The 22,587-nt window shown below is 35.2% G+C and overlaps 1 protein-coding gene across 1 annotated transcript in view; it reads right to left on the reverse strand.

The window, feature by feature from the left end:
- Positions 1-22,587, reverse strand: part of FOXP2 (forkhead box P2) — a 399,923-nt gene that overhangs the window by 113,607 nt on the left and 263,729 nt on the right. The window contains exon 5 of the mRNA XM_084205352.1: positions 6,141-6,230. Coding sequence (XP_084061478.1) covers positions 6,141-6,230 — 90 coding nt within the window. The remainder of the gene's footprint in view (positions 1-6,140; positions 6,231-22,587) is intronic.

The raw sequence follows: 22,587 nt of genomic DNA on the forward strand, positions 1-22,587 counted from the left end.
CTGACACATCAGGTTCTGCACAGACATGTGTTCAACATTAAAATGCCTCTTGAAATCGCTGATCACATAATAATCCTACTTAGCATTCTGCACATTCAATACCTGTAAACAGAACTTGCATAATACTTCTTTCCTCTGAATCCAAAATATTTTATAATATTACAACAATATTGTCAGGATAAAGCGGTGATCTCTGCATCAGCCAGTTGTTTGTGGATTTGTCTCCATTAGATACAGATGAATCTATTTTGTGCTAAATTCTGTTAGAAAAGTGCTAGTTAAAATTTTCCCATGTTACAAAGATACGGTTAGCTGGAATATTTTATACTCCTGAAAATGACAATAAGAGACAACTCCTCAAGGTAATGCACATATAATTTAAACTAAAAAGCAAACCATACTAACTAGTGCTACTTTCTTAGTAGTTGTATTTTTTTAATACTGAAGTTTTCAGTAAAATGTGACTTAAAGTAAATCTGTTATTAGAAGGTTTTACAGCAACACAGAACACAATGCAAAATATGGGTTATCATGAGCAGACAAGGTTGTCAAAGACAGGATGTAAGTCTTCGGAGCAAGTTTTATCTATATAAGTAAGAACTTCCCAGCAAGTTTGTGATACTGATACTTCCACTGTAAATAAAAGAAACAATGTCCTTAGTTTTTTTCTTTATTATTGTATTTATACATCTTCCTTCATGGAACTCCTGTTTTCTACATCATATAAACTTGAACATGGATATTTCTCTTTTCCCTTCCCCCTACACCTTACGTAAAAATAACTCCTTGCCTTCTTTCCATCTCTTGGGGTTATCCTTGTCTTTAGAGTGGGTATTACTGATGCAAATTTCTGCACGTCAGAGGATAACTGCATATTCCTCCAAATAGACTTACAAGGGAAAATGGCACTTATGATTTTCCAGCAGCTATCTTCCAAATTTAATTTACCCCAAGCCTAAATGTTTGCTTATATGTAGGCCACACATTTCCTCTAGAATTATACTCGAGAGGGAGAAAGACTGTTTATCACTACTCTCCTCTTACACTACATATTATGCATTTGCATCTTTCTATATCAGTGTTTTCTACCATCTCCAAAATCCTCCTACTTCTTATGCTTAGCAGCATGCATTAGATAAACAGAAATATGTAACATGCAGTTTATGAAAAAAAGAGTTTTAAACCAGTTAGATTTATTTCTATTTTTGTTCAATGTAATGCAAGGAAGACTCTCTAAGTTACTACCATAACAAGGTTTTTTTTCTGTTTTTAAAATGGCACTTTTTGACTGATATTAAGCATGCACGGTTGAAGTCAAAGTGCATTAAATCAGAGGATATAATTTAAAAGCAGTGGGGTTTGCTTCTTTTTTCCCACATTCCCTATTTCTCATCTCTCATCAAGTCCTTATATATGTTTAAAAAAAGTAACTAAAGGTTACAATATTAATGATATGTTTGCTTATTTATTATGTGCAATGAATTTTAAACTCAGGCCCATATGAGTATCCAAAGGGAGATGACCAAACTACAAGAGAGTAAAGCAAGGAGAGTGGGTTAAAAGAGACTGTGAATATCTTTTCATGATAAATTTTTGCATTTTGAGTGTCTTTAAAAAAAAAAAAAGGTTCTTCTGATGGTATTCACTGATGAAATAAAAATTAAGTAATTAAAGTAATTAAAATTAAGTGTATACATTTCCCAAATTTTATCAAATTATTACACTTCATTGAAGTGCTTATGCTAAATAAACAAAGCTTACCATAACAACTCAACACTCCATACAGCATGATATTTATACAACTGGCTTGGTACACACTGAGCTTAACCCTTTGATTCCAGGAGTCATGATTTCATGACATGCCATCCTCTTATAGAATGCATTTGTACTGATGTTGAAACAACAAATCTAGACTGAAGGAAAAAATACCTAACCAATTCATTGTAGATATATTAAACTATGGGGCTGAAGACAATTATCTATTTATTCTCATTGACAAGATGTTCACAGTCTGACTCTGTGAAGAAAACTACTCCTTTAGAGACATTGCTGGGAATAGGAAACACTAGGCAAACAGATAGAATTATAACTGTGCATATCACCATTCTATGCAGACAACAACAGTATGTTTATCATGGACAGATTAGTCTAAGCATAGAGACTGCCTACCTGGAATGGAAATAATTGCAATGCTGTACATGAATACCCACCAATGGTAGAAAATTGACAGCATTTACCTTTAGCTATGCTTGCGCTCTCACAGTTCTTGAAGAACCTCAACTCTGGCTTGTGACTGTAAATGTTATGTGAAAATGAAGCTGCCAGTATTAAAACTCATGCTAGATGATAGCAGGTTCTTCAGTGGCTCTAAGGACAATGACTTTCTGCCCTTTGAAAAGGAACTACGTGTTCTAAGAGTCAAGGTGACATTTTTTGCTGTTATGCCTACTATGGAAATTTTGTGATAAGGAGAGAAATCCTTGAAAGCAATTAGTAAGCTTCACCATGGATTACCATTATAACCAATTCTACAGAAAAGAAAAATATTCTGAAACAAAAAATAGCACTACAAAAATCTTAATCTTACTACAGCAATATTTTACTGGATGCACAGCAAAATAGTAAATGCTATTATCTCATCATATTCAGGTTAACATTACCTTCAACTGTGATCACAAACCCTCTATAGCTATTTTGCAATATGTCATTAATCAATGTATGTACTGATTGGACCCATTCAATTGGTGCATCAGTGTAGTAATGAATGGCATATATAAACACGTTTCAAATACATTTATTCGGATATCTATACATGAAAGTAAAATCACTACCACAATTGGTACTCAAGCTTGTCAAAAGGGATGTTTTTCTTCTTCTGTTTTACATAAGACATGCTAATGGTTATTCCATCTGCAGTGTGAAACCCAGACAAATGTAAATGAAAGTAATAGTAGATCAAGACAAGTGTCTATCTAAACCAGCAATTTTTGCAGGTATTCTGTTAACTTGCAATCTAAATATAAGCCTCCTGTCCCTGAAAATATAGGATAAGTACTAGTTAAATGTAACTTTTGCACTAGAAACTAAAACAAAAACTTCTGCACTTTTACAATAGATCACATAGCTAGTGGTACATTTGTAAAAGCTTTTTATGAGGATACAAAAGACACTCAAATTACTCTAAAAAAATTTCAGCAGCTCCCCTCAAGACATTCCCTCAGTAAAGCACAGTAGAACATGATGACTTACCCAACACCCTCTTTTTGTAAAGCTGAGGACACAAATTTGAAGGCTTCTTCAATCAGCTTTCAACTTGCTGATTAGCTAGTAGGTGCTGTAAGTCACTAAAATACTTGATGCATTATGAAACAACAAAGAGAACACACATAAAAACACCATATGCTACTTTCCCCCCAAAGAAGATGGCCACTAAAATAAATACTAGTTTTTTCCCTCTTTGTCTTATCAAACAATAGAATATTTTACATCAAACTACAGAACATGAGATGCATGGCAAGGCTTACCTAATAGCCACATTTGCTTGCAGATGTGTGAGCTAGTTTTAAAGGCTTTATTGCATTTTTACAAGATTTATAAATCTAATCTAACATATCCATAGTTGCCAGATTAGTAAATTGCTCTGAAATGGAGGAAATTAGATATGCACTAATGTAAAAGTATTTTAAAATATTGGGAGAAGTCTGTTTTCTCAATCACAAACACAAGTACAAGTATTTTATCCTTATAACCTTCAATTTTGTCTTATAAAGCTTATACAAATTTAGCAATTTCTACTGCTAGAAGATTTTGGCTAAAGTTATCATTAAATTGCCATAAGAAAATAATAATGCTGCACAATTTTATGACAGTATTCGGTCAAACAGGCAACACAATGATCAAAATGTGAGTTCCCACTACATGATGAACAATGAACAGTAAGAGACAGAAGTAGAAAAGCTCAAAGGATTCATGTCCAAAACCTTTATACATTCTTTTCACTAAAAAAGAAAACTAAAATGTAGCTTGTGCTCATACCTGAATTTACATGATATTTGATACATAAAACCAAAGTCTGGGAGAAAATTCCAGTTTTCCTCTCCTTTAAAAATGAACCAAATGAAGTGATCATGGCCAATAAGAGACACTATGTACACACTGATGATGAAAGAAAAAGTTGGAAACATAAGCAATAATCTAGACTTTTAGGGGCATGTAACAATTCTGAAAATAAAATTATTTGCTTTATTTTCTTCTTCCTGCCTCTCAAATGTGACTCATGAGATGCTGATGCCTCCTGGGAAACAAGTGATACAGCACCAACACATCAAGCCCTAGCAGTTAAAGGGCACCAGGCCATAGTTAGTGTTTTAAGAGCATGAAAGCACAAGACTCCCTCTCTTCAACTCATCATACTCTGGGTTCTGTCTTTGACTCCAAACATCATTTTCTATCATTTCAACAATGCCTACTACAAACAGTGCACCCCCAGACATCTTTAACCTTGAAAAGTGAGTTTGTGAATGGGTGGAGAATATGAAAAGAGAAGTCAGTAGCTCCTGGACTGCGCTGGTTTAAAAGGTGGAGGATTAAAGTAAGAAAAAATATGGAAAACATATACCAGGAAAATACCATTCTTTTTGCCTGTTTCATATACTTTCCTTATTGCCTGGTGCAGGCCAGTTTAGAGACAGAACATAGGGCTAGATGGATCTTGTGCAGTCCTTATACAACCCATGTTATCTTTCAGATGAGGAGCTAGCAGAATGAAGCACTTCCACAATATTCATTAAATAAATAATTTTCATGGTTCAACCCTTCAAGGTCACTAATTCCACTTTAAAAAACCCACATAGTTCATAAGCTGCAGTTACAAAGCAAAGTCATGGGTGAAGAGTGGGAAGTTGAGAGGTTCCCAGCACTCAGCCCCAGCCAGGAATGGACTGCAACTACAGCATGGCAGGATGCCATCAGGTCATGCTTTCCTTCTTGCCATTTTCTTTAATCATATCCCTAAATTCTTGTTTGGTTCTGAGCAAATAAATAAAACCTTAAAAGTGTATTTGAAGAGAGCTGATCAGGAATGTGGAACTCTTTGCTGTGTCCACCACTGCTCTACCAAGTTTCACAAAGAAAAGGAGACAATGTGAATCACATTCCGAAATTGCACAAGTGAACAAATTTCACAGCATTTCCCTGGTGGAGGAAAAAAAATGCATTCTAGTGCCTGGGGTCCTCCATTATGCATGACAAAAACTAAAAATGAGATAAAAACACCCTACTCCATCAGAAAACAGGGGAAGTCCTGAGAGAATAAATGCACACCCAGAAAAATAGATGTAAGGAAGAGAATGATAGGATTTATACTTTTTTAATTTTCTAAACAAAATTAAATTGTCTGCAATAAAATGTAATTCAGCAGTTAAGCACCCATATTTGGTCTATATACAAGAGAGAACATTTTTGTCACCAGAATGCAATTTGATATGGAACTCTGCATTAGGATTAAATGATTAATACCTCATAAAAATACCATACTGATAAAATTTTCTAGGAATAAAACTCTCTTCATGTTTTTACTAATGCATTTTAAATCACTGTACAATAGCAGAACTTCTGTTTACTCATTCACAATCCAAAGCCCAACTACATCCTAATGTGAAATTTCATGACTTTTTTTTTTTTTTAATGGCAGAAGCAGCTTTCATAATTTCATGCACTTTTGTTGGTTAAGTTTCTGAACACTTCTCTGTCACTTAGGTATAGTAACTGTGAGGTATTTAGCTTTTCTCTTTTTTTTTCCACAGATGCTGTTTTGCTTCTAGTCTTAACATATTTTTACAACTTAACCCATGTACGTATAAAAATCACATACCAATCTTGTAACGTGTCCATAAAGAATTAACGTACCGCAGTTACTGAACTCAGTCTCAGACCTTTTAAGCATGTACAGCCACAAAAGGCTTTTGTACCCTGCAGTGGTTTTTCCCTGTGAAGTCAGAGCAAGGAGCCCGTGACCAGCAGCATGTGAATATGCACACACACGGCTTAGAGGACAGGCACTGCCACACACCCGCACGTGTCAGCGAGCGCCGCACTCCTCCCTGACATTAAGGTCCCAAAAGCAAGGAGACTTTACTAACCTGCAGCGGTCTCTGTTTCTCACTGCCCTTAGGAGATTTCAGTCCACTTGTCTGTTGCTGTAAAAGCAGCTGCCTTGCTGCCTGGAGTGCCTAAAAGTAAAAAAAAAAAAAAAAAAAAAAGTAAATAAATCCGACCAATTCCTAGAAAGAAATCAGTTACTCATTGCTAATTTTAGGTAAAAGTCCAATTGAATGAACAAAATCCCCTCCTATTTGGTTTGTATTTGCTATATTTCAGACTTTAGGGTTGTTTTTTTTTAGTTGAAACATTAAAAAAAAATATTCTGAAAGTACATATATAAGACTTCACTAGAATTTATGGATGTACATGAAATCCTGCAGGAAATAAAGTTAATTTGTTTGAAGTGCTTGAAGAGGAAAAATCATAAACTGCATCAATAGCCTCATTTCCACAAGGAACTTGTCTTTGAGTGTTCAACTAAAATGCCCACTCCCTTGCAAATTATCATTCAATTTGCATTTTCGTATTACAATTTGAAGTAAAAGCAAGTAGACTTCAAGTGTTACCAGAAGCTGTAATTAAATTTGACAAATCAACATCAGATTATCTTGAAAGTGAATTAATAAGGATATTCATTGAAGATTAAAAACACTTTTTGTACTTACAATTCAAGGAGAAACCTCTCCTTTGACAAAAAAAAAGAGTACAGTTTTAATGCCAAATAAAAATGAGTGGTTTTAATTTGCATTCTTAGGAAAATCAGAGAACAAAGAAATTATTACTCAACCAACCAGATCAGGCTCAGGGATGACAGTATACCAATCAAAATAGAAGATGTTTTCATTTATTTTACGTTTTCATTCCAACTCAGCCAAATACAGTTAAACATATGAAATGTAAACAAACATTCTACCTACCCGAAGAATGCTAATCTGCATTATTTTTCCCTATAAAATTATTTCTAAAACGTCAAGTGTTATAAAGTGGTACTTATTTAGAAATATTAAAAAAAAAAAAAAAACAACAAAAAAACGTGATTTAAAACATTTCCACTGAAACTACCTGGAGAACTCATTTTTTCCCCTTAGAAAAATCAGCTCAATAAATAGCAGTTATAGCTTTACAATACATCACACTATTATTTCTGTTATTAAAACCCACTGTAGATGGAATGTACTGCAACAAATGCCATTTGATCAATGTTCCCTAAAATAATAAAGATTCTCAACTGATAAAGAAAGGTACAATTTTGATTAGACTCAAATGAGCTGGTTTTTAAGATAGTTTCTAGTATCCATGACAACAGTTGCTTTGACAAGATGTGCATATGGCATTACACTGCCAGCTGGTGTGAACAATGTTTGAACTACTGCATTGAGATGCTGAGCAAACAGAAAAAGTTGCCACGTCTTAACCCTCAGGGAAGGCAGTCATCCCCTGATCAATTATGAAAAGACAGAGAGAGGGCTGCTACAGTCTGGCTCCAAGCAAGTTTTCTGAGAAGGCAGGCAGACATAGAAAACCAAAGTAAACAAAGTGAATGCACTAGTACCATCTCCTAACAACATTGATTTGTCTCCCCATAGAAGGCCCTGGTACAAAGTTTGCAGAGCAGACTTTTAACATTTGGAGACATTCCCACAACAATCCCTGTATTGTTTCGTCAAATTCTCAAGTAATTACAGGTCAGCTACACAAAGAGTATACGTTCCTCTGAACCTAAGCAATGAGACACACAGCACTATCTTCTCTCTGCCAAAAATAAACAAAAAGTTAACACATTTAAAAGTGCACTTGAAATATTTTGTTACCAAGGAACCACCGGGTGCATGATCTCTTCTGCACTCACAGTTCTTGAGCATATCCTAAAGGACAGTATTTCTCTGCCTGAGATCAGAGTTAAATGTATCTGTTGATTTCAGGGACACCAGGATTTGGTCCCAACTTCTTGCAGTGGTTGAAGCAAAAACAGATTAAAAGCACAAACAGAAGATATTTGGCAAATCTGTATTCCTTAATCTCTAGAGCTCTCCAAAAGGAAAACTTGAATGGAAGCAAGAGAATGACTGCACTCCTGAATTCATGAGACTGTAGAGGAAAACTAACCTCACTACTTGGGTGATACTGCCAGGAGAATGAGAGAAGAGATCTTGAGTAAGAGGAAATGGAAAAAAACCCATAGACACAATAATCTTTTATTTTTGGCAGTTGCAGAAATCCTAATCTTCCTCAGCAGCAGTGTCTTCACATCAATACAATAAAACAAGCAAGTAAGCATCTGGTAAATCTGTACATTTACAGTACTTGAAAATTAGAGAAATACAGTCTGCTGTAGCTTAGATTTAATCTAGACTGATTTCAAACTGTGGCTAGCATACTCCTGTGGAATGAGCCTAAGAAAGTATGACTTCCTACAGCTAACTACAAAAAGAGTCACACTTCATGAAAAAGCAAGGCAGCACAACAGGATATGCTTGCATAAAAGGCTCTACTACTTAAACTATTTTGATTCATATGTGCTGGTTGGGATATCTCTAAAGGAGTAAAGGCTTATCTTTTAATACAGAATGTCTTATAAATGATGACTACCTGAATACTTCAGTGATCTTATTGTGGCAGTTTAGATTATTGTAAACACAGGAGATAGAAGAAGAACAGAAAACAATTTCAAGAGATCAGAGATGATTTAAAACTCATAAGGAGAAATCACTGTCAGCCTTTGTTCTTAGAGCAGTCATCATATAGTATTTTTTTCTCCAAGTGTGCTGCTTAACTTTACATTTTGCTACACGGTAAACAAGCTCTCAGAAACACTGTTAATTTCAAAGTATTATTATTGACATTATTCTAAGTGAAGATCATGAGACTGTAAAACATTAGTTCTAAAAATTCATTTGCTGCTATTAAATCTTTGCAAAACAAATTGACAACTTGAAAGTACCTTATAAAATTCATAGTTTAACATCTATGCTTCCAGTAAACACCCATCCCATGTATCATTTATAAATTTCTCTGACAATAACTCGTGATCTAAAAATAGTGTAATGGAGACAAAATAACAGATGCTTATAAATCTGACAAATCAAATTTATGTTGAGTCCCACCTCAAGTTAAGTGCAGAAAGAACAGACTCTAGGGCACTCAAAATTTTATCTAGTTCCCGATAACACTTGTTTCAAATTTAGTAGGAACTTTTCCTTAATTATCTAAATTAGTAAAACTATTAAAAAATCCAATGTAGACAAAAGCAATAAAAACAACTGAGGATTAGAAATTATTTTTATTACGTAAATGAAAATCATTATGATGCTTTAAATAACGGCTATATAAGAAGGAAAATTTGGGCATATGGTTTCCAGAACTCACTGTGACTTCTAGTAAAATATTTATTGGGAACAGTACTTCTTAATATTTACTACAAAGCTTTGGCATAGCTAAAACATAGGCAGAACAGAAATAATTGCATATAACTCACACAATTAAAGTTGATAAATTGCGGTAGACTTTGCTATTTGTTGGCAATATTACTAGGATATATAACTTCATTTAATATTGTATTCCAAACTCTTCTGTTTGATCTAAGTGTGATTCAAAATTATTTTTAAAGTTTTACCATTTTAATAAAGTGAAAGCTGTCATCTAAAGATGGTAAGCTTATTACTCTGTTTTTCAGAAATTAAATATATGTGTATTTTTAGGAAACAGATGTCACTCATATCCTTCCTTTAAAACCAGGAATGTTTAACCTATCAGCCTGTTGCATTTGAGACGTTAAAATGAAAAATGACATCTATGCCCATTAATATCGTCAATGTATAAACAGCACAGCGTGACACATTCTTGAGAGCTGAAGGCTACAAAATCTCTCTGAAACATAAATAACAAAGCACTCAGAAGGATATTTGATGTTGATATTCATCTCTGAGAAAAACACTGCTGCCTGGGCTTCTTATGAAAATAGATGCAGCCCAAATGGATCTCCTGTAATTGGTTTCAGATAGCGAGGTCAAAAGAAATATGATACAAGAAACTATTATGTGGAACAGGCGAAACAAGAATGTTTATACAGGCACTCCCTATTTATACTGACAAGAGGTGTATACTCTGCAGATAACCAAAACACTTGCCAGAAGTCGACCAGATTCTTTTCTTTCCTAATTCTGAATACCTATTTTATTTTTTCAAATGACTGCATATCCTAACATTCCTGCTGAACATAAAATAAGTTTCTGAACATCTAAGTTTCCAAATGGCTGAATATGTCAAACGGGAGTCATCTCGCTGGTAGCACTATGCAACCGAAACATATCAACATGCTAAGCTGGATTTAAGGCCAAAGACTGCTCTGCACTGGTTGAATAACAAGTTAACCAAATGATTACACAGCTACATTTATTATAAAAAACACTTCAGGAGAACCTCTGACCCTTTATAACCTGCTTGGGGCCTATTCTCTGGCTGGCTCCCCACAAGAGTCCCAGAATTACCCATAGTTGTACAAAACCCTCAAAAGCTAGTGACTGAAAGACAACATTGTTTAAGTTTTCCTAACAGCACTCAAATGATATGGCTAAACCTTTGTCTCTCACTGATTGTGTTTGCCCAGAAAGTTCTCTAATGAATATCAGAGTCAGTCAGCACAGAAGCTTATAATCTTTCCAAACGGAGTAGCAAAGCAGCTAGCACTATTCAAAGAATCTTGAATTTAAGATGATCCAACTCCTTTCAAGCAGCAGTCTCTCCAGAAGTTTTGATAGAGAAAGCAAACTCCCAGGTTGCCCAGTGGAAAACACTCTTTTTTCTGTAAGCCACACAAAGAAAATTGAGGAAAAATGTGCCACACTGGAAAGCCCACCTGTATGTAACAGAAATCCAAGCCACATAATCTGTCTGATTTTACCTACGAGATATAGACTGAACAATTTTTACAGTGTTTGCCCATAGAAGTAGAACAGATAGCTAAGGCTGTTGGCACCAATCTCAACGAATATATTACCTAAAAAACCAGATATTCCCTAGGAAGGATTTCACTCAATTAACCCAACATTGGACTATGCCAATACTCAAGCAAAAAAAAGGTTTTCGTGTCTTCTAAATCTAGATTAGTGAGCCTTGCCTAGTAGAAAAACACAAAGCTGGAAGAGATCCAAATGTTTGAAACTCTATTTTGCTCCAGAAGAAGAGGCAATAGTCTTTGACACTATTACAGTCCCAAGTACTCCCACCACCAGGCTGCTAGACAGGAGGACAAGAAGCCGTAGTGCCCACCAAATGCAGCAGTAAACCCAACCCTAAGGGTGGGATTAAGTGGACATTGAACACGTTTGAAAACATCTGCTACACTAACACTACAGGAATTTGTGCAAATGATTGCCTGGCTCTTGGATCCCCCAGGCTGCCCAGCTTTTCCAAGGCCAGGAAAATTCTTCATTTGCTCAGGACAGCAACTCTTCATGCCTGGGGAATCTCAAAATAAAACAGCAGAGCACATTGAGGGTTGGGGGCAAGTAGAAAAAGACATTCTAGATCACAGTTTAATTTACATACTTACATTCCTCAAGTGCTTCAGTTCAGAAAACGTAAGAATATCTCTGGATTTGCCTCTCGTTTCCTGGGACTAAAAGCACTTTGCTGGTTGGTTAGCAGCAAGGGTGATGGAGTGTGTGTGTGGGGTTTGTTTTCTTAGACTGATACGGCCAGTCTCAGTTTACTGGGGCTCTGATTTTGATTCAGATTTGTGGTCTTCCCTGCAACACAAATGCCAGTAGAAGAAAGGATCCTCGATCTACCTGAGCTTCTGTTCTATCCTGATGTTATCCAGGACTAATTTTCAGTTGAAGAGAAAAAGTAACAGTAATAAAGTGATAAATGCAACATGAAGTCTTATAAAGCTGTTTAATAAAAGGAAATTAATCACATAATTTTCATAAACCTATTTTCAAACAGCAATCTATCAGAGAGAAATTATGCATCTGTAGTTATTGACCTTTCATTTCACCATGACTGATTTGTAATTAGACTAGTTTTGTGAAAAATAATAGTTAATTACCAGATTTTTTTCACTCTAATTGTTTTGGCTTTTTTGTTGTTGTTGTTGTTGTTGTTTGGTTGTAGGTTTTTTTGTTTAGTGTCTTCCTTTTTTTCCCTGTGTGAAGGATGCTAAATAATTACAGGGCACTAGGAATTAGCAGTTTACATATTTCATTTTATAAAGCCAATTTAGCTTCTTTCCCTATAACCCAATTTAATAGATTCTAAAGACTTCTGCAAAAACAACTCTTTAATTTTCCCTGCCCATTATTTGACTGACCAAGAACCAGAAACAAAACACCCATAACAGTGACATGCTTCAATTCCTGGCAGCATTAGCAGGAATGTCTTCCCTGTAGACATAGCCTGCATTGGTCATTAGGGCTCCATGTCAGACTGTGCTTAACATGGTGCCTGACAGCAAACCCAAATGCTTTCTCCAAAGCTCAAACCAGCTGAAGAATGCAAATGTCAAGGGTTAGGAGAGATGGGGGCTCACAACACCAAAGTTGTGCTTGAACAATCTCCTTTTTTTCATTCCACATGTCAGAACTTAACTTTCCTTTTGTACACACAGAAGTAAACAATCTACTCTTACTTCTTTCCTACTCCTTACATTACAAAGTGACTAATTGAATTTATTAAATTAAAAAAAAAACAAACAACAAAACAGTGCACACATAAAATGCCAGCAATCCAAGCTCACAAATATTCTGACACTGCTATATTCTTCCACGGGATGTGATTTTTAAAAGATTGGGACATGTAATAGTTAAACAGAACTAAGAGAGCTAATCTCTTAGTTCTAAATGAAAAAAAATGTGGTAATGGTGGCATGTACAAGACTTCCACATGAAAACCTGTATGATCTATTTCCAATGAAAATCTGCTAAAAAACAAATCCATGCAGCTATCACATGTGTGAAGCCAGGAATAAAATATCCTTAAAATTATTATAAGTTTATATAATATTATGCATATAGGTAGAAAGCACACACAGGCTCTGAAAGGAGTTGGTTAAAAAAACCCTTCTTTCAAGTTTGTCCATTGTAGACATTTCCTTATTGGCTGTGAAACCTACTTTCAATTAAAGCAGTCAGAAACAAAGCAGTGATGACTAAGGTAGGATAACAGATGATTTGATAATTTATAAATAAGAAAGGAACTGATGCAAGTTGAATCAAGGGCAGCCCCATGTGTATTAAGATCAAAATTCAGAGCAACTTTGGGAGTGGAAATAAACAGAGTATCAAAGGAAGCATTGCAACTGTTAGAAGGTTGTTAGAAGGCAAGAGTTTTAAGAGATAGAAATCTGAAAGGAAATTTTAAAATTAAAGACAATGAATTAAACATGGAGATTATTAATCAAATTAAAAATCATCACCAAGATATAAACTAAACTAAGAAATGAGGTAGATACAAACCAGAAGGAAGGATGCACTTTAACATTTTGTCCTGGCCAACAGCAAGATTCCCAAAATAGAACCTCAAGTTTGAGAGGACAGATCTCAGGACTGATTAATTTTGTTAAGCAATACAGAGAGGTAAAATAACATGTGAAGAACAATTGCTAAAACAATTTTACCCTAAAATAGCCCTAGCCATTTAAAAGTCAGAATGAAATGTGTCTATCTTTGCAACTTATTTTCAATTAAATGACATTCTGGATTCACTGGTAAAGGAGTGCTGACACCAAGTATCAGAAGGATACCCTCCTTGCAAGCTAGTAACCAAAACTACCCATCAAAGAAAATGGATCTACATGGTACCAAAATTAAACAAAATTACAGTAATTGTACTAACCAAACTCTTTCAGCCAATCCAAGTGTGAGAAATTACATATCCATTGAAGAGTCACTAATTGAAAGGGCTCCAAATATTTGAATGATAACAATCTGATTTACCACTGCCCCTACAAATCCATATCCAGAGGAATGAGACTGTGACCATGAAAGGAAATATTATAAGGATGGTCATATCAAGCTTTTAGTGTATGGGAGGAAGGCACAAAAGCCATTACTGAAATATGCAGGTGATTATCAGTGGAGAAGAAAAAGGTCATGACTGGGTTTCACATTTGATATAATAAATTTAAAGGATGTTTTAAATAGCTTTAATAGTTCTAATTACTGACTTCTGGTTCTTACAAGAGCATAATTTAAAGAAATCCTAAATTTAATACATATAGCTGTGGTGAAAACCATGCATTGAAGACATTAAAAAATCCTGTCATCTTATTATGATAAAAGCAACTGGGATATAAAAATGCCATACAAAACTGATATTTTGTCTACTTTACTCAACCTTCTACAGACTCACTTAGTGAAATGTATCCAGCTTGGGACACAATGATTCAAAGAGGTGGATCATTTTATCAGTAACCAGATAAGAATGGTAATAACGATGTCAATGACAATATCCAATATATAGGATGGCAGAAGTCTAATCATAAAAACAGGAATAAACCCCAACCCTAAAGAGGCAACAGCCATCAGCAAGTTCTTGCACAGAACAAATTAATTGTATTCCATGGGATACACAAGCAAAAATGGCCTTAAACTGAGTCCAGGGAGATTTAATTAAATTTATAAAGAAACTTTCCAATGGTAGAGTAGTGGAGGAGTACAATAAATTGTGTACATGCTGCAAAATCATTATCGCTGAACCTGTTCAAGAAGCATCTTAAGGAACAGTTAAGAGCACCAATTCTGCTCTGGCACACAGAAAATCTTTAGAAGTGTCTCACAGCCCTGTTTTATTTGATTGTGTGGCTCCTGTGAAAGCATGCCAAGTTCGGATTACTGTGATGTCTAACACCTTGCTACATTTCAAATAACACCATGTTCTCATAAACTGAATATCATGAAGCTCCAGCATGGTTTGTTTCCATGGTGAGCTAACAGCAGAGGATCAGCAAGAGCTGCACATACAGAGTTGCTCTTTGGAATTTTCCGACCTTACATGACCACTTTTGTGTTTATGAGACTATCCTTGAAATTTTGGACTGAACAGAGAAATAGTGTATACAGAACAGGAGATGGCTTAGAAATAAATGCTCTGTGCCCTAACTGCAGTCAGAGCCCCTGATCGGGATTCTTGTGTCCTCACCTCCAAGTATGGACACAACAGTAGCAGAAAACAAGACTTTCTTGCTATTACAATTCTTGCTAGAAACAACAGAGATGTGTGGCAGAAAGAAACTATGAAGAGGAGAGAAAAATAAGGCAAGGATGAGGGTCAAAGCACCACTAGATCAACTTTAGTCAAACATCTTCACAAATGAAAAAAAAGCAAAAACAAACATCCATTTTTGGCCATGTTTTTAATGAACTAATTTGATCCAATGTCACTGTTAAAAATCAGCCTATATTGCTAAAGGTAAATCAGCTGAATTGAAATCCTACTGCGCGTAATTTTTATTTTTTTTTTATATTTTTGTAATGCTTTCTAAAACTTCAGTTAACATAAACTAAACTAACAGGAACATATTCAATAAAAGAATGATTAGGGGAAGAAATAATAAACATGAATGTAAATAGGCAATATAACAACAGCCATTTTATTTGCAATCTTTCCAGGCTTTTGAAAAATCATATTTTGGAGACAGAAGAGGAGTTTGGTCTGCAATTAAAAAAACAAACAAACCAGTAAAAACTTGTCTTGATATGAGAGAAAGTAAATTTTGCAAATAGCAGCTGGTTTCTAAACACTAAACTTATCAATGATGGCATCGGGCAATAGTTCTGAATAGTTCTGAAATGTGTTTAAAACAAAAGATCTGATCTAAAGTTCTTGGAATAATTCTGAGCACTAAAATCTGGTACTAAGTGTGGACACTGAGATGCCAGAGGAACTTCTGTTTCATGATCACAAATTGGTTTATATATATGTTTTATATGTTTATCTAAAACATTTAAGTGCTATCTGCATTCGCAGTCTACTCTGACCTGCTTGAATTATTACAATTTCAGCTCTTCTCGTGGACTGCTTATCTACCTTTTAACTTTTTGGTGCATTTTGTGATGATCTAGAAGGCACAATCCAACACACAGACACCTCTGTCTCTGAAGAATACCAACCTTCAGGTTCTTGCTGTAGTTGGCAAGTGAATTGTATGTTTTGAAGGGTAGCCTTAACAGTCCGTGTAGACAGTGCTACTGAGAAAGCATTCTCCACTTCGGGGACTTTTAAGAGAGAAGATTATAAAAAGAGTGAAATGACAAAGAGCTTTAATTTTAAGCTAAAATGCAAGTATAGAGAGACAGGCAAATGTCCTCGGGCTCTTCATCCCAGTTTCAGTCCTTGTGAGAACATCTAGTAGGAAGTATATTCTTTATGATTAGAAACTGGCAGGGATGAAAAAGAAAAGACCTGAAGCTATTAAAATTGTTTTGCAGAAGAGGAATAAAGATATTTTGCAAATCCCAGGGCATTTAGGTGCTGGAGAACTGATAGAAACTGTGCAAGGAATTCCCAAGTAATATGCATGAGCAATGCAACAGGTTAGACATTTGAATTAAAAGGTAGATGTTTCTATCACACTTCATCAAACTCACCCAGGAAAAAATTATCTTTTTTTTTATTGCCTTGGCATCTATGGTAATCTTCCTAAATAGCAAGCTAATCAAGGAATTATAATCATGAATATGCTCAGGGGCATTATCACCTTTAAATGCATTTGTAAAAGCAGACACACCCAGGTATGGTGGTGCCAAACATATGTAATGCTTCACATCAGTATTCTGGCATCAGACTGTAAAAAGTTCCTCTGAACCATGCAGCATATATTACATAATTGCTATCACTAACATGCGCATAAAAAAAGCATTTGCAATCCAGTGCATGATCAAAAAATGTTGGAAATTAAGTTTAGATATAAATTTTACTCCATATATTCCTTCACCTATTCTTTACATAAATCAAAACTTAATAATCAGCTTTTATTTTTTCAGTCCTCTGTCATGTCATCAACTTACTATGGTCTAAGCTCAGTCACTAGTCTTCTCTTCTACACATTGCACAGAGCTCAGATTTCTAGAAATCTGCAGAGCTCAGATGTCCTAGAAATATTTTCCAGATTCTCCTTCCTACAATAATTTTTTTTTTCCTTCTTGGTACATTTTAAACCTCAGCAAACTGCAAGTATATTGCCTTTTAATTTCGTTTACTAGGCACAATGCAGTGCATCTTCTCTGTGAACATTTCTCTATCTTACTAGATTATATTACTTTTTCATACCATGAGTTTCAAGTATCACACAAAACATGGATCTATTCCTGACTAGGTATCTCAATACTAGTGCAGTGTAACAATCTACCATAAATTTCAATTTATATTTAAAATTTTATGTCATCCATTAGAGATGGATTTTTTATTTTGCAGGATGTATCATAGATAATTTCATCTCTGAGATTTAGGAAAAAAATACATGACAGACATCATAGTATTATAGTACTTTTTAGTGAGAAGGCCTTGCCTTTTATGAGAAAGCCTTCTGGATAATGCCTATCCATCTACTGCAATTCCCAGGGATCTTCTTGTGCCATAGGACAGTGGACTGAAGAATAAAAACAGGAGAGAAACTATTTTATGTGAGGACTTTGGGATGGCTTTGAAATACTTTCTAGAGCACAGTTTATGGCATAAGGCTTATGCTGCTTCCTGAAGAAAGAGCTGCTGCCAGCAGGTGAAACAATCTTTGATTTTAGATGACTGTCAGAGGTTCTCACCCTCTTCTCCAGCAATCCCCAGATTCATTAATAACACTAAGACATGAACCCTGCAAACACTTTCATGTAGAGTTACAAAAAATATTACTAAAAAAGGTATGATGACAATATCACTTTTACAAACTGTCTCAGGCTTCACCTACACTGAAAACTGGAGAGTAACTGAGAATGGGATTTTCTGCACCAGCAAGTTGTGAGTACAGCTCTGGCCATGCATTTTCCACCTGTACTGACCCACGCTCTCCCAAGCTATGACCTGGAACAGTTCTGCAGTCAGACTTTTCCAAGGACCAATTTGACTAAAGAATTGGGTGCAGCTACCCCAGTTCTGGGGACTGAAATGCTGATTAGCTCACATGTGTCTCACCCTGGGTCAACTGCTCAGTTTAGTATCCATGTGTTTAATTTGCTAGTGAAGATCACGGCTATGTGCTCAGAACAGTTGAGCCAAATGTTGTTTTGGAGCCTCTCTTGGCAGAAGCAGACAGGTTGTGATTTTGGGATGGCTTGTGAGAGTGCCAAAGAACCTTAATTTCATATCTGTACAGGTTAGAAAAAAAATGTTGTCAGAAACAAGAGAAGAAACTCCAGGGTGAGGGAATCAAGACTCCTTTCATTCTGAACTGCTGCATCCTGAACCTCCCATGGTGTATCTGCTGATGAGTTTTAAGCACCAGTTTTATATAGACACCTTACACATCTGGGATGAATTCTACTGAGGAAAGTCAAAATTTTTACAACACCCATGGTTTTATGAAAAACCTTCAATTCTTTCATTAAAGAAGCAGTGGCAAAACCCCCAAAGAATCCAAAGCATGTGTTTCCAGAGTTACCATCAATCAAATCCACAAAAATAGCACCATATAATAATTTATGTAAATACTAATATGGTTGATAGTATTTTTCATCCTCATGTTTAGGCACTTAAGACTGAGTATTCAGAGATATGTAATTCAACAAAGGCTCTAAAAGAAGTAATTTCCAGAGCTCAGGTTAGTCACCAACTCCAAGAGTGCCTGAGATCTCAATGCTAGGACTGAACTCCATCTGCTAGTGGCAAAGGAGCAAGCAGGTTATTCAGCAAAGGTGACTGGGTCTCTGGAACCAGATGGCAGAGAGCATTGCAAAGGCTTTGGTGTATCACCAGTGTCATTTGCACAAAAACAAGTGAAACGAGTAAAAAGGTCCAACTTCAAGCACTTAAGGGGTTTTTTTTTAGTATTATGAATACTTTTATTTGTTTATTTTAACGATACTATGAGAATGGCATTTTTCAGGAAAAGCATACTATGAAAATTAATAGTGTTAGGAATGTACTTTAAAACATGTAATCATCAGTAGTACTTTTCTTTAGATTTTTCTGCATCAGAATTTGAGAAGATTCTAGCCTCTCTGAAGAAAAACTGCATTATTCCTTCATTGCTATAAAAGACACAGAGAAAAGGTGAATCACAGAAAGACTACAAGAACTAAAAAATGTACATTAGGGACAATTTTTACAATTTTTTTACAAGTGCAAAGAGAATTGCAACAAAAAATAAAGGAAGTAATGATGAAGAGAAATTAAATTTCTTCCCAACTAGAAAGTATTTTAAAAGACTCATATGGTAGGCAGAGTACAAAAATCAGGCCAGCACAATATCATTAAGAATAGATATTTCAGTGACTAGAGATGACTATGCTACTCAAGAAAAAAAATTAATTTTACTTAAACTGACATCCTTAATTTTTAAGATGTGTTTTCTGACTAGTCTGACACAGTTTAAGTAGTACAGATAGTCTCTCTTTTATAACAAACATTGGTAGACCCCAAAGTGGCCTAATAGGTTGCATTCTTTGAAATCTGAACACATGAAATTCACTCAAGCTTTTACATCATCTTGCAAGACAAGATATATCAAGAGTCCCATTTAAAATTATTTAGATGTGAATTAATAGCATTCCAAAATAGACAATTTGACCAAAAAGTTAAAATACAAAAAAACCCCTAAGAGCAATGCCTGCAGGAATTCTCACCTTTACTAATCATTAAATTTGTTGGAAGAAGTGATTTCTGAAATTTTGCCAAATGCAAGTGGTAGCAACCTAAGCATTTGTTTTCTAGGTTCTAGGTTTTTTCAGACTAAGTTTTATTACCATTTCTTCATTTTTGAGAACCACAAGCCTCTGTCGCAACTCCTTATTTATTCATTGTTCTAGAACATATTTTTTAAAGTTCTGCAAAAAATATTAACCCATATTATATATGGCTTAGCACAATTCTGATTTTGGTTCAGTTTGGAATTTTTTTCCTGTGTGTCACAAGAAGACAAAACAATGACACCTAAAGCTTCAAAAACATAGTTTTATAAAAATCAAAAACGAAAGATAAGGAGAAGAAAGTTTCTACTCGAGAGAAAAGAAGGGGACTTAGCAATGTACATTTAACACAGTCATAAATTATTGTGTTGTATCTAACCTGTCACAAGCCATACGTATTCATCCACACAGTAATACAGCTCCAGCAAGTTTCCTGAATTTCTCAAGTAAAAATAAGGTTTTGGAAACAGAAGTAATTCCACATTTCACATGACAGCCTTTAATGCATCTTCAAATTCCAATAATTAGTAGGAGCAAACATAGGAAGATATCTGCTCCTGTATCCAGAGCTGCATTTCTGAAACTGTTTCCAATACAGAAAGGAATAAAAGCTTCTGACAAGCAAAGGAAGAAGGGACAGATCAAATCTGTGTTAAATTAAGTGCTTATACTTTTAAGTTTTACCATATGTTGATTGTCCAGAACATTATAAATATAATTGAATATAAAATATCTCTATATGGAGGGATGTTCAACCAGTAAAAATTAGCTGCAATTAAATCCTGCCCTTGCTGATTGCTGCATGTGTTCAACTGTCAATCTCTCATGTCTACTCACACTGTAGCTAATTTCAAGTAATATCCAAAAGTATACCAATTTCAAACAGACTTAAAACCTTTCAGTCTAGTGACAAAGAAAAGCAAGGTGACAGTGAAATTCAAGGCACAGACAAGCTCCATTCTGCCACAAAGAAACACAAGAACTGAGTGTGCAGAGATGTTAATTTGACTGGGGCACCTTCCACCAAGGACTAACATTTCTGTAGAATCCTCAAGTCAGATATAAATGTTTCTGAACAACAACAATCTCACTCTTTTTTTTTTTTTTCCTTTCTGCATCTGGAAGATGCTAGATGGATGGTTTTGGAGACTACAATGCACTTTTTCTATGTTCAGGGAAGTTCAGCAGAGTCAGCTGCAAGCTAGTAAATGCTAGCCCATCACTGCCTCCTTTTAAGGGGTACATAAGTAATTCTATTTTCATGCTCTTTTACTCTTCATTTCTCATACTGATTATGCCAATTAGAGCAGTTGTCTAAGTGATGTGGTCATCTGCCCTCTAGAAATCTTACCTGCCTGTTTATATGCTTGCAGGAACTGACAGCTGCAGAATGAATTTGATACAGATCATATAACTATCCCCAACAATGAGCAAGGAGATAAGCAGCAAACTGAGCAGTAAACACCATTGAGTCATTTATACCATTTCTGCCTTAGTGTGCTCTTTTACAGTGGAATACAGACTGCATAAACTTAAATAAATAAATAAATACATAAATAAACCAAATATATTCTAGAAACTATATTTAAGCTGGAAGAAATTTTGGATTGTCTTTACTGCAGATATGTGGATCTGTCTTAAATGTAAGACAGGAGACCAAAGAGAGTATCTAAGTAAGATGCAGGACTGCACCTCTGCTAACACAGTATCTACGCTCTTTGCCTCTAAACCTTATTGGTTTACAAATAGTTCTTTTCCAGTGTAGAGAATATCTAGTTCATACATTCTACTTGGATCCTTGGTGAACAAACCACTTGTTTTCAAACCAAAATCAAATCCTTTCTTCTTGAAGCCCTAGTCAATGTGAGCCCCTAAAAACCTTATGTACATTTTTTTTCTTCTGATCGGTCAGCCTTACTTTTGGTATTATGGTTGTCTTCTTCTCTGGGTGATTCCAAGGGCCTCCTTACAAAGCCCAACATGGTAGCTTCATCTTCACTCATGTGAAAGTTCACTTCTGTTTCGTTCAAGAACTTAAAAGTCTTCTCTCAAAACTTTTTGCAGTTCATTTCCTAATACTGACCTTAATCTTTCCAAATGTTGTCTTTAGATTTTAAGATTCTTCCTTAGGTTTAAATAAATAAAAACAATAAACAAAAAGTCATAAAAATGTTATTAACATGATACTTAAGTAAAATAGATGGATTTAATGATACTTCATTTCTTCTTACCCCTGTTCTTAACTGCTCTTTTCTCCTGTATTTTAATCCCTGCTGAATCTAATTTATATGCTGTGATTAGTATGTTTAAAATAGTCTTACTTTTAGAATAGTCTTACTTTCAGCCTGAAGGGGTTCAAATATGCTACTGCTTTGTAGTGCAACACTATTATTTTGCTTACAGTAGTAAGCATTCAGAATATCTATGAAGTCCCAAATGCAGTAAGAGCAGAAGCAATAACAATCAACTGATTTTAAAATGTACCATGTCATTTTATATAAAATAGTAGTTGAAGCCACTCTTTTCTCTGAATAGAATACACATGAATAACAGAGGGTTTTTACATGCCACATAATAAGCAGACGCGCATACAAAAGCATTTAACATATAAAGACAAATGAGGCCATTGGAAGAGAGATTTGCCAGA

This window comes from Fringilla coelebs (assembly GCF_963513975.1).
Source record: "Fringilla coelebs genome assembly, chromosome: 5".
NCBI lineage: Eukaryota > Metazoa > Chordata > Aves > Passeriformes > Fringillidae > Fringilla > Fringilla coelebs.